An 18,185-nucleotide genomic window follows, 5' to 3' on the forward strand; every position below is an offset into this window, starting at 1 on the left:
GATGTTGTTCCTGAATTTCCAAGTCACCTGCCACGTAGTCATTATGATTCCTTCCACCACAAGACGTTTCATAGAGGAAAGATGTATCGGGTCAAGCCAATCAATGATGTCTTCCACCGAAGAGATCATCAAAGTATTTATATCACACCAAACAAGAACAAAAGACCACAATCTCACAACATTCTTGCAAATGATGAAACTACAAGTAACATCATCGATAGCCTTGGAACACATTAGACAAATAAAAAATTGAACAAGTAGAAATATCTATTAGCCGTGAAAACCTAATAGGGTTATGTGTTTGTATATATAAGTAAATGTTACAAAGAGATAGAAATCAGATCCTAAATATATGGATCATACAACAAACATTTGAATGATAAAATTCTATTTCTAATCTATTCTAAGTTATCCGTTTACATTCCCCCTCAATCTTAACCGATACAAGGTTTAGATTGTATCGTAGATGCTGTAACATTTGTTTAGTCATCGGCTTTGTGAGTCCATTCGCTAATTGATCACCAGAAGAGATGAATCTAACATCAAGAGCACCTATAGCCACCTTTTCTCTTACAAAGTGAAAATCTACCTCTATATGCTTCGTTCGTGCATGAAAAACAGGATTGGCTGTTAAATATGTTGCACCAAGGTTGTCACACCACAACACAGGAGGCCTTGGCTGCGGTACTCCTAAGTCTTTTAACAATGTCTGAATCCATGTAGCTTCTTCACTACCATTTGCGAGTGCCTTGTACTCAACCTCAGTGCTGGATCGGGCCACAGTTGGTTGCTTACGAGAACTCCATGATACTAGGTTTGGACCAAGAAATATTGCAAAACCACCAGTAGATCGTCGATAGTCTATACACCCTGCCCAATCTGCATCAGTAAAATACTTAGAAGTGTTGAGGTAGATCGAGTAAAATGCAACCCAGTATCAATTGTCCCCTTTACATATCTCAGTATATGTTTGACAGCTTCCCAGTGAATGTCAGTGGTTTAGACAAGAACTGACACACCTTATTCACAGCAAAGGAAATATCAGGGCGTGTTAATGTAAGGTACTGTAATCCATCAATCATGCTTTGATATTTAAACACATCTTCTTCAAAAAGTGGTGTGCCATGATTGAGAGATATCTTATTTGTTACTGACATAGGAGTTGAGATACTTTTACAATTCTCCATATGAGCTCAGTGTAGCAAATCAATGGCATATTTATGTTGTAGAAGTGTGATCCCCCCTGAGTTGTGAAGTACCTCAAGTCTAAGGAAGCAACTAAGGCGACCAAGGTCTTTAATGGGAAAGGAACTCGCTAGAGCATGAACCAGTTTGTCAATAGCAACTGGCGAGGAACCAGTGATGACAATGTCATCGACGTAAACAAGCATATAAATGATGACTCGATCATGGTGAAATATGAACAAGGGTGTGTATGCCTTTGATGAAGCAAAACCCAACTGATATAGTTTCTCACTTAACCGAGAGAACCAAGTTCTAAGGGACTGCTTTAGGCCATAGATGGATTTATGAAGCTTGCAAACATGTCTAGGATTAGTAGAGTCCTCAAAGCCGCGGGGGGGGGGGGGGGGGGGGGGGGGTGTTGCATGTATACTTCTTCATTGAGAAAACCATGGAGAAAGGCATTACTAACATTGATTTAACGAAGAGGCCACTATTTGGAGACAGCCAAGGAAAGAATTAACCTAACTGTGGCAGCTTTGACAACTAGACTGAAGGTGTCATGGAAATCCACTCCATGTTGCTGAGTAAAACCTCTAGCGACAAGAAGAGCCTTGCATTTGTCAAGACTCCCATCAGGTTTAGTTTTAACTTTAAATATCCATTTACAGCTCACTATATTAACCCCTGATGGTCGAGGGACAAGAGACCATGTTTGATTTTGCTGGAGTGCTAAAAATTTGTCTTCCATAGCAAGGCGCCATGCCAGATCAGCATAGGCGCTGTGATGATTGGTAGAAACAGCCATAAAAGCTCGTCTAGTGACATCATAGAGGACTGTTCCATCAGTAAATTTCCGTGGTCGTAAAATACCTGCTTGACCTCTAGTAGTGACTCCTGGTGGAGAAGGAGAAGGCTGGTCACTGACTGCTAGAGACGAGACGCCTGGAGATGGGGGAGCTGGGTGATTACTTTGTTCGTCATGCTGCACAGCTGGTGGAGAGGGTGGCAATGAAGGTGGATGTGATAGCACAATAATGGGTGCTGCAAATGGAGCTGCTATAGTTGATTGATGAGTGGTCACGGTGGGAAGGCCTTGTGATGAACCTGCACCTGCATGAGAAGTTTGGGATAGCAAAGAGAGATCATACCTGCTCATATGGTCATTAGTAATTTCTGGTTCTAATGGAGGAGATCATACCTGCTCATATGGTCATTAGTAATTTCTGGTTCTAATGGAGGAAAAGAGACAAGATCACTTGATGAGACTTGTGTATGATTGTTGGATGTGGATGCAAAACGAAAACGAGATTCGTCAAAGATGACATCACGAGAGATGTAAATTCTGCCAAAGCTTCTATCAAGGCATTTGTACCCTTTGTGCATAGAGCTATAGCCAAGAAAAACACACATTTTGGACCTAAAATCTAATTTGTGAGAGTTATATTTTCGTAAACTTGGCCAACATGCACATCCAAAGTTCCTTAAAAATGAGTAATCAGGAGTGATGTGAAGCAGTCGAGTAATTGGAGCAATATTGTGAGTAGTTAGGCTTGGTATACGATTAATAAGATAACAAGCGGTTAAAAAGGTTTCATCCCAAAAACGAAGTGGAAGTGAAGAGTGAGCAAGTAGAGCCAATCCTGTTTCAACTATGTGACGGTGTTTGCGCTCTGCAATACCGTTTTGTTGGGAGGTATGTGGGCAGGAGACACGATGTGAGATACATATGGTTTGAAAATATTAGTTAAGTTTATGATATTCTCCTCCCCAGTCAGATTGCACCATGCGAATTTTGGTGTTCAAAAGGCGTTCAACATGGTGTTGGAAATTGTAAAATATTTGTTCAACATCAGATTTGTGTTTGATAAGATATATCCAAGTAAATCTGCTAAAATCATCAACAAAGCTAATTAACATAGTATCTATAACCACCACTACAAACTTGAGTTGGTCCCCAAACATCCGTGTGGACTAGCTCAAGAGGAAAAGAAGAAACATGCAAAGAATGTTTATGAGGTGACTGATGACTCTTGGCTCTTTGACATGCATCACAGACCAAGTGTTTATTAACATCAAAAGACACTCCTAATTTATTAGACTTTAAAATGGAACTAATGATTGTTGAACTTGGATGTCCCAACCGTTGGTGCCATTATGTCGTTGTCACTCGAGAGCTTGCAAATGCTTGATGAGATGGTGAGTGACGAAGTGGCACAGGTGTTTCGAAATTTGAGGAACTCTAAGAATGTTTTTAAGAGCAAGAGTTTTTCCTAAACCAGAAATTTTTGAATGACCAATATGAGAGATATTCAAACCTGTGCCATTAGCAACTTGTACTTGATCTTTGCCTTGATGGCGGTCTTGGACAGTGAGACGATCCAAATCACTTGTCAAAAGATTTGTTGCTCCACAATCAACATACCAGTAGGGATCAGTGTTGTAGATGCCAGTGGTTGCACTATTTCCACCACGATCGTATTTATTCTGATAAGCATGGTTGAACCGATTGCAACAAGTCAAAGCACCATGACCAGGAATCCCACATACCTGGCACCTTAAACCGCCGTTTCCTCTGCCCCTGCCTCGTCCACGCCCACGATTGTTGCCTCCACCACGATAGTTGCCTCTGTAATTGTAAGAGTTATTGTTGTTGTTTCATCGTGGGGGATTCTGATCTTGACGAGTCACAGTGTTAGCAGAGGTTGACAACTCGGGCATGTTATTCACCATACTGGTCTGTGCCTCATGAGTGATTAAATAGGAGTAAAAATCAGGTAGGGTTACCGAGTTTTGATTGCTCATTACTGTGATGGCGGTGACCAAATCACTGTGGCCTGGTCCAAGCCCAGCAAGGACGTATCCAATAACTTCTTCATCGGTCATTGGATGGCCTATATTGGCCATGGTATCAGCAAGACTGGTTATCTTGTGATAAAATTCTGAAGCTGTCATGTCGCCTTTCTTAGTTGTGGAGAGTTGAGTTCGTATCTGAATGGAGTTGCCTCGATGTTGGACTGAGTACATCGTTTGTAAAGAGGTCCAAAGTTCATTGGATGTGTTGGAACACCTTGTAAGTTGGGCGAGAACTTATTATGTCATAGAGGACAGAAGTGCTCCTATGATCGCTTGATCTTGAACAAACCAGAGGGCATATTGAGGATTATCGACTTCTGCGACATTTTCGCCTGCTCCGGTTGTGATTTTGGCTGCAGTTTTGGGTAAGGTACCATCAAGGTATCCAAATAATTGAACACCTCGAAGTATCGGGACTACTTGGGTCTTCCATAACAGAAAGTTTGTGTGTGTGAGTTTGCATGAGATTGCAGTGGCAATCTGAGCAGAGTTGATTGAAGAAGAAGAAGAGGTAGACATGGCAAGTACTAGATGGAGAACGAGTAGCCGAAGTGAAGAGAAGGAAGGAAAGAATTCGGAGCCCTAGAATTGGCTCTGATACCAAGTAGAAATATCTATTAGCCGTGAAAACCCAATAGGGTTATGTGTTTGTATTTATAAGTAAATGTTACAGAGAGATAGAAATCAGATCCTAAATATATGGATCATACAACAAACATTTGAATGATAAAAGTCTATTTCTAATCTATTCTAAGTTATCCGTTTACAGAACATCCATGCACACCTCTTTGATAAGGTTGGAACATGATGGTAATCTATCTGAACGTAATTGGAAGTACATAATGCTCACTATCCTTGGTAAGAATCTGTTTCATCTAGCGACAACTTGACCGGTTAGTAAAGTAACGTCATCAATTTGTCTTCTTGTCTCGCTAACTAAAAAAGCATCCATAACCCCTAATTTCCAAATCCAAGTACCATGCTTAGAGGTTAGAATGAAATCAGTAAGTACTTTTGTTCGACACCCCCCCCCCCCCCCCCTCTTAAAGAATGACGTCAATTCCATGTCCACGAAATGCAACACCATCTATCTTTTATAATACAATCTTTTTCCATTTTCAAAAGGTACAACCTTGTTTGTTCCAATCCACATCTCCTTCCAGAATAAAATCTCATAGCCATCACCCACTTTTCATTTAACAAATTGATCAAGCTTATGATCTTGCCCCAAGTACCCTTAGCCAAAGTTACCAGCTTAAGGTCATCACAACCACCATCAATACCATAAATAGCTTTTATAACCTTCACCCGCAAAGCTCTCTTTTCATTTAAAAAATGTCACTTCCATTTATAAAGAAGCGCTTTATTGAACGTGCCCAAATAGACAATATCAATACCACCTTTCTCTTTATTAGCTATCATTTGATCCCACTTTATCCAATTCATCTTCTTTTCCCTTAAGTTTCCACCTCAAAAGAATGTTGATCTCAGGATTTCCAAAAGTTTAAAAACTTTAACATGCATTTTAAAAATTGATATGTAATAAATGCCTAAAGAACCAAGCATTGATTTCTAAAGCATCGAACGACCACCAATAGAAAACATATTTATCTTCTATTTTGATTACTTTTTCATAAATCTTTCCGCAACTACCATTTATCCCTCTGTCCTCGACATATTACTCCTCGTAAGGAGACCAAGATAAGTGAAAGGGAGTTTCTCAGCTTTACACCCCTTAACAAAGCAAACCATTCCACCAAAGTCGACATATTACAAAGGTTTGATTTATGTAAGTTGATATTCATGCTAGAAACCAAGAAAAATGGTGTAAAATCAAAATAATATTTTTGATATTATCCTTGGATCATTTATGGATAAAAAGGACCCCATCGACATAAAATAAATGAGATAGTTTCATAGATCGTCCATATCTCAACTCCATGGTAAAAATCAAGGTTGTTAAAATCGTGATCTTGTTCATAAGATCATAGGATCCAACCTAGGTAAATCAATCTCGATCATACTAAGATCGTTTTTTGGTAGGATTCATATTGTAAGATAGTGGGATCGATTGTAAGGTTGTAAGATCGTAACCATCTTGTTAAATCTAATATTTTGTCTTGAACTAGTTAAATGAATCGAATATTAACCTTAAAACCCCCTTTTAAATTTTTATTTTTAAATGATATATTAAAGGACTTTTCATGTTTTAAACTGTTTATTGTTAGCATAATAGTTTACTAATTGATGAACATGTATTTTTTATGTTTTAAACTGTTTTTTGGGAAGACCCTACGATCCCGGTTCAATCTTAAGATTAAGATCTCGCAAAGCGTAAAACAGTCTTATATAGGATCCTGATCTTGACAACCTTGATAAAAACAAATTTTTGTTGCACATTGCATCGCCACATGTAAACCTTCCATAGAAATGATGGCAAGGATGAAGATAAAGGGTCACATTACCTTAGCCCTCTCTTTATCACAAACTCGTTCGTCGGGCTCCTATTAATCAAAATTGAGGACCTAGTTACCTGACTTCAAACACATACGAATCTAGCTAATCCACTTGTAACTGAACCCTATAAACTTCATAATTTGAAACATGTAATCCCAAAGAGGCGAGTCATATGCTTTCTTTACATAATAACAATAACAATAACAATAATAATAATCTACATTTCTTATAAATGAAACCTAAAATAGACATGTGGCATCTTCCTAGGCTTTATATTTGACACTTAGCAGTTTTTTGTTCACCTATATTTTGAATTCCGCTCATTTTCATTCTCAATCAGATCAATTCATATCCTAAATAATCAAGAAATATTCATTTTTATTGTTTTTCGGTTTGTTTGTTAATCTCTAAAATTGGACATCTTCAATATATCCCACGAAATCAGGAATGATTTATCTTCAACGATCTTCAATCCAATATCAATAAATCGCGATTGAAATCAAAGTTATGAACGACCCATTATTATCATAGTTTTCTTCTTTCACTAAACCACCACCTTAGCATCACTGTTACACCCACCAGTGCTTCTGCTAATCTAAACTAATACCTAAAGCACCTTAGCCAATGCAACCATGCCATATCTTTTCCTCCATCGCACGCCTTCCATCACTCACTGACTTTATGTTGTCATTTGTGTCACTTCCTTCTCAGTCTCTCTTACTTCCGATTTGGTTTTCTTCCCAAGCATATTACGACTACAGAAAAAGACATAACATAAGCAATAGATGATTGGATTTGAAGGTAAGGTATTTATGATTCCAAATTTTCATGTGAGGTATTTGTTAGAGATTTTATAAAAATACGGTGGGGACAATTATTCAACTTAAGAAATTTGCAGTTAGTTGTTTAATTGGCTGGATGCCATTTTTATATAAGCTTGATGTTAAAATTTGATAAAATTATAGTATGAAAGTTAGCTTCAACATTTCTCCTTTAGAACTAACCTGATGCAGATATATATATTTTGTTACCCTTTTATCTAAATCGTTTTTTGTATAGTTAATCTCTACTTATATTCAAAGAAGGCATTAAAATACTGAAGTGGGTGAAGGTTAGTATTGTGTATGTTCTTTTGCCTTTCATCCAAACAATTAGTGTAGTTTATGTTAATTAGTTAACTCTTTCAACATGACTATCATGGCCTTAGGTTTCATTATTTGAGCTTTACATATTCAACGGTACGGTAATCATGGGATTTGGTCTACTCATGTTTTAAGTAATCGTTGAAAGAAAGGTACTTATTGGTGGAGATGTTGAGATCTAAATCGGTAAACTTTCACCTCCATTAAGCAATTACTTAGTTTTTCTACACTATAAATTTTCATCAGACAACAATAAGATACAAGGGAGAAATTGGTTAGCTCAAACGTTAAGATCCTCCAGTTGGAATCCAACTTTCTTACAAGCAACATGTTTCTTTTGTTGGTAAAAGAGTATGTAAATGTTCTCGAACTACTGTTAAGATATATTTCATTTTGGATTCCCATTTATAGTTAGTTTTTTTGTGTATTAAGTGGTTTATGATTATACAATTTGTGATTTTGCATTTGCAAACTCAGATTCAGAAAGAACTTGAATGCGAAAATGTAAGAATCAGTTTAGAATTTCTACTTTACTTTCTCTTTATTATCTTATGTATTTTTGCTATTATTAGATAACGCGTCATAATATTTTTAGGAACCATTTTATAAAGGGTTGAATGCAAGACATATACTAAAAAAAACAAAAAAAAAAACAAAAAAACAAAAAAAAAAAAAAAAAAAAAAAAAACAAAAAACCAAAAAAAAAAAACACTACCCATCTATGTAAAAATTTCTTTGTACATGAATGAATGACATTTAGACTTAATTTTTCAAAGTTCATTGATGTTATAGAAATAAATGAAAGTAAGACGCATTAATAAATAACGGAAAGTATGATGGGATTTATTTAAATAGACATGGACTTATTCTAGTTAAATAGTATTAAATACAAAATAATTTTATTTTTATGAAGAATAAAATACAGTCAACATGGTTTCTAAAAACAAAATTTGATAAATGGGATGTAGCTTTAAGATCAAAGAATTGGGTAATATGTAATTTGAATATTTGTCAAAACATGTTTAGACCATTTATTGAAAATTACATTCTAATATGCATTTTTTAGGGGGGAGAGAGAGAGAGAGAGAGAGAGAGAGAGAGAGAGAGAGAGAGAGAGAGAGAGAGAGAGAGAGAGAGAGAGAGAGAGAGAGAGAGAGAGAGAGAGAGAGAGAGAGAGAGAGCTACAACAATTTTAAGTAGACCATACAATATAAATGTAAATTAGGTGAAATGACCAAACAAGTGACATTAGTAATTTGCTTCTTTTTTTAATAAAATTTATTGATCATTCATGAAATCATAATTTTGACATTTTTTTATCTATATAATAATTTTAAACATATCGGTCGTGGTTTTCACGGATTGTAACCTAGTAATAATAATACATTGTATATTACCGGAAGTTGACTATAAATAGCATAATTTAGCAAAATAGAAAAAAATTGAGAAGTTGTAGGATTTTTTTTTCGTAAAGAAGATTAAACTTAAAATGTAAAACCACAACCCTTATGTATCTTTTATGATATTAATCGTATTACATAATTATAACAGATTAAATAAATACTTTCAACCCATAAAGAAATGGATTTCGAACATCTTAACTCGAAGGCCAAGATCCACTCTAAAATACTTTATATTCAACCCCAGACCTAATGTACATTCTAAACTATTAAACTCGAGTTAAGGACATAAATAAAAGGGAAAATGATTTAAAAGGATAATGAAGTTCCAAAAATATACGAAAAAAAGACTATAGTCGTTTTATTAGTATACAAAATATCATTAAAGTATTTTTTATACATAGAATATCAACGAAGTACACATATGTTCAAATAAAACCTTGTGGTAACCGGTTACCTCAGGTAAACGTAAAAATAACTTAAAAATGTAACGAAGTTTTTAAATTGTTCAAAAAATACCATTGTTTTGTAGTACAAAAATATCATTGAAGTATGCTATTTGTAGACAGAATACCAACAAAGTACACATTTTAATACAAAAAATACCATTGAAGTTTCCAAAATGTTCAAAAAAAATATCATTGATGTTTTTTCAAAGCACATTTCGTTAACTTCATTGTTTCCGAATTATGTAGAATACGATCATCGGAGATTATTCACCGTCGTACTAGTTCACACCAGTCGTGTACTCTCTTTTATTCTCTCACTCGATCAGTTTGTATCTAAATATAATCATAAAAAAACACATAAGTAAGAATCCATCAGTTAAGATGCAAGTCGTTCAAGGACTCTAACACATATGCTTCTCTCTCTACTTTGACTACAAATCGTCATCAAATCAGCCATAATCAGCCACATGGTGTTGAGTGTTCTTGGTCATTCATCTCTCATTGGTCCCGGAGAATTAAACACAACTCCTACTCTCTACATCTATACTAAGGAATTCTCATGACACAACTTTACACTTGTTTCTCCTTTGTGTCTCTCTTGTGCCGCAACACTAATGAATGGCTAACTTTGATGTATAATATGGGTATCTATATAACGTATATATGTTTTAGGTTTGAGGCATATAATGTGATCGGGAAGCAAGAATGTTTAACTAAGGTTATTACCCACTTACTTTTCATGTTACCACAAGAACGATCAAGTAAGGGAATGAAAAAGATTGCACAACTGTTATGAACTGATATGATGGTGCATGTTCTTCGGTGACTGTGTTCTACATAATCCGACAACAACAAAGTTAACAAAAATTCTGGTATTTTTTGAACATTTTGGAAACTTTGTTATGTTTTTAAGCTATTTTTCTATTTACCTGAAGTAACCGATTACCACAGGGTTTTATTTGAGCATATGTATACTTCGTTGGTATTTTGTGTACAAAATGTATATTTTAATGATATTTTTTGTACTAAAAAACAACAACGGTATTTTTTTTTAATATTTTGGAAACCAAGTAACCTGATGGATACCTATAATAATAGTTGGTTCAATGGTATTTTGTGTACTAAAAAAACAATGGTCTTTTTTGTATATTTTTTGAACTTTGTTACCTTTTTATTTCATTTTCTCTAAATAAAAGTGTTGAAATGTATGTTAATTTCCAAAACCTAATTTCTTCTAAAGTAGATGTAGAAAAGCTGAAGAATCAATCAATCATCCAATATAGTGTAAGTTTCACACCTATATATAAATACCACCTTTTTTTCTTTTTTTTTTCTTTTTTCTTTTTATCGTTTTTTTTTCTATTAGTAGTAGTAGTAATTAAGTCATCTCCAATGCATTGCACTCATATGAGTTCAATGGATTGACACATATATATTCTACTTACTATACAACTTTACCTATTAAACTTTACACTCCATTAAGCTCTATACAATTTAATAGATTGTCACATCATTTATCATTTTCTTTTTACTTATTGTTATTTTTTAAATAATTAATTAATTAAAATGAAATTAAAAGTTAAAAACTACAATTAAAATTAAAATTAATTATAAATTATAAATTTGAAATTTGAAATTTGAGAGAGAGAGAGAGAAAAAGAGAGATAGATGAGGATTGAACTCCTCATTTTATTGAATCTTAGTCACTTTCGGTTGACTTTCCTATAATAAAGATTTTGAGTTTAATGAGATTAAACTCCCCATTAAACCTCTCATTGAGATGGGCTAATAATAGTTTCAATTTAAACATTTTATATATGCAATGTTTCTATCTGTCGAATACTATACATCAGTGTTTTAAAAACCGGTTCGAACCGGCCGGTAGAACCGGTCGAACCGGGAACCGGAGGTGAGGACGGTTCAATTTGGACTGGTTTTATAACGATTTCCTATGAACCGATTGGTTTTGGTAAAAAACCGGTTCAACCAGCTGATTGAACCGGAATGGACCAGGTTAAACCGGATATTCTTGGATTTTTTTTTTGTTTGTTTTAGGCTTCTTTGTTTAATTTTGACTTCTATAATGATTATTTTTATATGTTGGATTCTATTTACGTTTGTAATACTAAAAACATGACAAGTTTTATAATCAATGTATGCAAGATAATTAAAAACATATAAAATTATAGAACCGATTTAACCATTCGGTTGAACCGAAAAACGTCACCCGATTAGTTCAATTAAAAAACAGGTTTTTGAAACATTGGTATACATAGGATGAGTTAACATGTTCATAAATGTGATTTCTCAACACACATATTCAAAAGTCAAACAAACAAAAACTGAGTGGACTGATTCTTCATCTAAGTGGAATATACATACATATGACAAACCATCACACATCCCCAATGACATCCTAATTCCATTAATGTATTATACTTATAAATTTCAAGAAACGACTGTGTGAGGACACACAATTTCCCAATCGCAACAATATAATTGGGTTCTATACAGTATTTATAACTCTATAGAGTATAGATATAGGTCTAAACTAGAATACCCAGAAAAAAGTCATACCCAAACCAAATACGCATCAAGAGCACTCATATACGCCTTCATCAGACACCGATTGTGGCATTCCATCTTGTAAACAATCAATCGGAGGAATAGTCAAAGTCTCTTGTACCCCATAAGCATTCCAACAAAACGGATCATCCACCAATTCCCCTTCAAAGGGCAAAAGCTCCACCTCCGACATGGTTATGTTAGTACAAGCGACACTGTCACTACAAGCAAAATGAATTGGAGGGCTTCTCACATCGTATGTCCCCTTTATGTTTCTGAAAGATATGTCTCTAACATACACAGCTGACGTTTGATTTTCACAGTTCTTGTTTGCACAGTAGTACTGGTCTATAATGGCGCAATTCCTCACATTCTCCATTTGAATGTTCTCAAAAGCTATCCCTGTTACCGATCCGGCCCCACCTTGCCATGTCTTTATCCTAACTCCGTTGTCGGAATCGCGTATTATCACATTGCTTACAGTGATGTTGGAAACACACGCCTGTGAGTTGTGCACCCCGAGGCTCCCAATACTGCAAAAAATATTAAACGGGTGTGATTATTTTGAACTAGATTTTCTAGCCAACAAAAAACAATGAGCTCCACACATATATAGAGAGAGAGGGTGAAAATTTGATTGAGATTGGTTTAGACTTGTGTTCAGTCACCTATGCAGTGAAATTTTACTTTGTATATATTGCTATAACCGATAGATTTTTAAAAGTACCATGTTGTATGTTGTAGTATGAATAAATGAATATTATAATAAACAATTATATGAAAGTATGTTGGTATTTCGATCATATCTATTTTTCTGAAAAGTTATATTCGAATTGACGACAATGTCACAGTAAAAAACAAAACACACCTGATCCCATGACTAGGCCCACATGTAACACCCTCTATGTCAACATTTACGCACCCGGGTCCAATTGAGATGCAGTCATCACCTACAACAATTATTATAAGTCATAAACGTTAAATACTTATACTATAAAAGTAGAATATAACTTTAATTAAAAAACCTATGATCAAATGATCATAATCATACCATTTCCTATCATTGAATTATAAATCCCCACAGACTTTGTGTTCTCGATATGAATACCATCGGTGTTTGGGCTTAGCTTAGGAGAAGAAATTGACACTTTATCTATCATTACCCCTTCACATCCATCAAATTTCACATGGAACATTGGACTATTTTGTATTCGTAGTCCACTCAAATGCAAATTTGAGCTCATAAAAAACCGAATCAACTGACATAAAGAAAAAAAAAAAAAAACACAAATTTTTAGATATATAAATGTTAATGATCATCCTCCCAACACATTGAAGCCTGATGAATATTTGTACTTACTGTAGGGCTGTCACATGGTCCAGGTAATGTTGTTCCACCAGGACCCTGAAAATCACGTTAATTTCTTAAGTTATTGTAAAATTTTGAAGCCCAGAAAACTAATTAATATTTGGTAAAACGTTAATTAATTAATTACCCGATGAGGCTTGCAGGGTAGGTCCCACCAGTCTTGGCCATTGCCTTCAATGGTGCCCGTTCCAGTCAAAGTCATGTTATCGAGTTTATAAAACACAAGCCATTGCTTTTTGCTATCTTTTTCCGGCCAGCAGTCAGGTCCGGCAGGTGGCGTTAGGATCCCATCTACCTTAATTTTCATATACAAAAACACCACATCAACGATCCAGATCATGAGATAAACAATTGTTTATATGTAAAATTGTCTACATTCGTAACCAGTTCAAGAAATCTTACTTGAAACACGAGTCCTGGTTTGCAAGGTCCGGAGAAAATGGTGGAAGTTATCATGAAAGTGCAACCGGAGGGGACTAAAATTGTAGCGGATGCTACTGCACAAGCAGCCTTCCACGCCGCCTTGAAAGCAGGAGTGTCGTCGGTGGAACCATCTCCAATGGCACCATAATCCGTCACGTCAAAAACACATGGCCCGGAGTCCGTATCATCACCCGGGTTGGTTGGAGCAGAACCCGGGTCAGAAGGAACTGATGGTGGGTACACAGGAGGTTGAGGTTGAGGTATAGTTGCATTAGAAGGAGGATCAGAGGACGCTTTCTTTTGATTCTTGTGGAAATGGTATCTTCCTTCCACATTCATGGAGAAAACTAGCAGGCTGAGGAAGATGATGATCTTCATTGAATCTTGAAATAGTGTAGTTATAATCGTATAACTTTTCTTGACAATGACTAGGAAGTCTATATATATAATAGTAGCTTTTAGGTAGTAGCCTTTATTCCTCCATAAGAAATGGAAGTTATAAAGATGAAGAAAAAAAAGAGGAGTTAACAGTTAGTGGTGTGAGAAAGTGGCAATGCAGAGGCTGTGAATGAATGTGATTTATATTAAAGCTCAGTGAGTACCTCTGACTAGTGACTAGCATAGATTGATCGATCTCATGCAAAAAAGCAGGTTGACAGGTGTCAACTAATCGTTGGTTTGTCTTCCTCTGCTAAATTTGGATCCTTTTCACTTTGTTTATTTTCTACATATTTAGTCGACTTATATAGACGTATATGCAAAGTGCTCATGTGATATATATATATACCACGTAGAAATGAATAATATTCTATGTGGTTTTCTAATTTTTTTAACATCTTGACAAGTTATATGTTGTTTTTATTGAATGGTATTTTAGACATTTGATTAGTAGTAGTTTATATTTTTTTTTTATTTCTTGAAGCATATGGGTGGTCAAACTGTGAGGTCTTGGTTAAAAAGAGGAATAGTGGGTGGATATATAAAGCATATATGTGGTTCTGATGTTTTGTGTTTGGCATTTCTTTTAAAAAATATATATATCTTTTAACAGATATGTTCTATTTCTGAATGAAATGCAAATGGAGACCTTGTGAGCTGCTCATGGTCCTTTTCTTCTCAAAAGTTGTGCCGAATCACGCTAAATGTCTTGCCCAGGCATGTGTGTTATTTTATGAAAATAATGTACTTAATTTTATGCAATATACTAAAAAAACCAACTATATGTTTCATTTACTTATGTGGTTTAATTATTAGGCGAGAAAGAGCCATGTCATCCTTTGGTGCACGGCCATTTTAGTTTCATCTTAGTTTTTTTTTATCTATCACATCTATGCTACATGGATTTTGCCGCACACCGTTTTTACCATGTCATTTAAATAATAGGTGGGTGCATAATTTTTTCAGATAAAATAGTATAAAAGTCATTAAGTTTATATTAAGATTTTAATTGACAATGTGTAATTTTTTTTTTTTTAAATTTTACACTATATTTTTCAATTTATTACAATTTTGATCACTTAATAGGTCAAACCGGTTGTCTGTTTATGTGCATTATGGCTTGTTAATTTTGATAACATGGCATGTCGGTATATCAAAATTGAACAAAATGTTACAAAAGATACTAAAATTATACTTTTTATCAGTTTTGATGCAAAGTTTTTGTTTTTTTTATTTTTTCAATTCGGACACTCAATTTTTTTGTTCCAAATTGATCATCATTTTTTCAATTTTGTTCAATTTTGATGACGTGACACTCCAGTTTTTTGTTCCAAATCGGGCATTATCTTTTTATTCCATTTGAAACTGAATAAATATTGTTTTGACATTTGAAACCGTAAAAATATTTTTTTCACTTAAAAACCATAGTTTGTATAAATATATGGTTTTTACATTCAAATCATGTTATGTATAAATATATATTAATTATATTATAACCGTATTTTTCATGCACTATTTTAATGTTAAATTAAGAAGAAATATATATGAAAGAACCAAAAATCACGAATTTATACGACGAACGGTCATTTGGTAATTAAAGTGAACATCGACGTGTTCCTAATATCAAATTAGTTTATCTGATTGTGCACTCTATATCTCCAAACTCATTTTAAAGTTGCGCATTCAATGTAAAATACGGTTATAATATAACTAATACATATTTATACATAACATTATGGTTTGAATGTAAAAATCTTGTATTTATACAAAAATATGGTTTTTCAATGAAAAAAATATATTTTATATGTTTTCAAATGGAAAATGAACAATATTGAACAAACTGAATGAAAAAAAAAACTTGTTCTATTTGGAACAAAAAAAAATGTCAAAAAAACTTAGTGTCGAAATTGAATAAGTAAAAACTTAGTCTCTTTTGTGAAAAAAAAATTGCATGTCAGTATGTCACGTCATCATAACACGTGTAACGTCTGCAGGTTCGGAATAATCAATTTAAAGATAATAAGCATTAAAAATAACTTTTTGATAGAAGATTATTTAGCATAAATATCTTAACCAAAGTTATAGTATATGTCACAACGATTCCGTACATATAAAGAACGCTGAAATCCGATTTATAACGAAGAAGTTATGATTCGTCGAAGTTTTGCGATTAAACCGACACGACTCTGCATAAAGTAAAAAGTAAATTTTTGATGAAATACTTTTTAGCCATAGAATTCTAAACAATAGTCGTATTATACGTTAAACCGAGAGCGTGAATATAGAGAACGTCCAAATCTGACTTCATTTATGGAAGTTATTATGTTTATAAGATTTTGCATAGCAATATACATCCCATAAATCGAATTTTAGATCGATCGAACCTAAACTAGAATTAAATATCCCATTAATAGGAGCTCAATGATATAAAGACAGTCGAAAACGGACATTGAACGACAAAGTTATGAATTTTTAACGGACCTTGATTGTCTAAGACTGTTAAAATATAACTTTAAAATAAAGTCAAAATTAGCCGACGGGGTCTAAACGAAAAATATAGATATTGTAAATAGCTACGCGTGGATATAAAGAATGTAAAAGACGGAGCTCGTATGCGAAATTTATGATTTTTTTAAGAATGGTTGTTTTGCCTGTATCCAGCGCCATAGGTCAGCACCAGGCGAAGCCTTGGTGCCTACACAAGTTCACGACGTGAATGGCATGTGTCACGACGTGAAGAGCCCTTGGACAGCTTATAAATAGAGCCAGAAATCACTCCATTCTTCACACCTTTCAACTTCATCCTCTCTCAAACCCCCCAATGTCCTAAGACCTTTTCTCTAGCACCTCCTAGGTGTTACTAGCGAAGCCCGGAGCGCCGAAAAGCCCCGAGGAAAAGAGCTTTCAGCTCATAAGTTATGTCTGCGCATAGCCCGTATTCTCTCTAAACCCCTTGTAAGTGAGTTATGCTTACCCTATTTTAAGTATAACTTATATTTAAGTTCATTATCGTTACTATAAACCTATAAACAAGATTTATCAGTGATTCCAAGTCGATATATTAATTGATCTACTTACAAGGATGATGTCTAGGTTGTGATTTAGTAAGGTGTTTTGTAACACCCCGTTTATAAAATAAATAAATAAATGTATAGAAGCCCTAAAATGAATAATAATTGAGCAAGGCGTTAATTTTGAGGAGTTAAAGGTCATAATTATAGAAGGTGGGGGGTTAAAATGTAAGTTTTGGGTTAGTTTCGTAAATAGTTATGAAGGCAATGGCTCTGTGGTAATTATTGTGAATTAATTTGAAAAGATTTGAAGGCTTAGGGGGCTGAATGGTAATTTCAGGACCTATTATGAAAAGATTCTTGAAGTCGGGGGATGTTTGGAATATGTTGGATTTAAATTGAAAGAGATTTCCAAAGCCATGGTTAAATGGGTAAATTTGGACTCATTTTGAGAGAAAAGAGGGAAGGAGGGGTCGATTATGTCATTATGGAAAGGAGTTTAGAGGGGCACCGAGTATATAACCCTTATGTGAAACCTAACCTTAATGGGAGAGTTTAGCCGCCATGTGTGGAGTCAACCGCCCCCTCTTTTCGTTCACCGTTCCGATCAGTCAGGTTAGCCGACGACGTCATCACCGTAGAAGCGCTGTTCCATTCGCCGCCTCTGTTGCCGACGATGACAAGCTCGACTGTCGGTGCTACTGTCGTGGTTTGAGGAAGCAACTCCCACCGTCGGGTGCGATTTTTCCAGTCGTCATTTGGTCGCGCTTTTCCGACCAGCCGAGCCATCAAGCGTAACAACTTTATCTCCGGACGAGGGCAGTCGACGGCGTGGTTTTCGGGGGTGTGTGTGTGTGTTTCGCCATTGTTCCGCCATCCTCCTCCTTCTTTTT

At 35.0% G+C, this 18,185-nt stretch overlaps 1 protein-coding gene and 1 pseudogene across 1 annotated transcript; both read right to left on the reverse strand.

Annotated features, from left to right (window-relative positions):
• Positions 1 to 403: 403 nt before the first annotated feature.
• Positions 404 to 1,391, reverse strand: LOC111909231 (uncharacterized mitochondrial protein AtMg00810-like; annotated as a pseudogene).
• Positions 1,392 to 11,813: 10,422 nt separating this feature from the next.
• On the reverse strand, positions 11,814 to 14,552 carry LOC111909221 (polygalacturonase At1g48100). Its single transcript, XM_023905011.3, has 6 exons — positions 13,823 to 14,552; positions 13,548 to 13,715; positions 13,412 to 13,456; positions 13,103 to 13,310; positions 12,920 to 13,001; positions 11,814 to 12,584 (listed from the first exon to the last, which is right to left on the reverse strand). Exons 1-6 carry the CDS (start codon positions 14,219 to 14,221, stop codon positions 12,080 to 12,082), a joined length of 1,407 nt encoding a protein of 468 aa, XP_023760779.1. The 5' UTR covers positions 14,222 to 14,552; the 3' UTR covers positions 11,814 to 12,079.
• Between the last annotated feature and the right edge of the window lie 3,633 nt (positions 14,553 to 18,185).

Source organism: Lactuca sativa, chromosome 1 (assembly GCF_002870075.4).
Source record: "Lactuca sativa cultivar Salinas chromosome 1, Lsat_Salinas_v11, whole genome shotgun sequence".
Classification (NCBI taxonomy): Eukaryota; Viridiplantae; Streptophyta; class Magnoliopsida; order Asterales; family Asteraceae; genus Lactuca; species Lactuca sativa.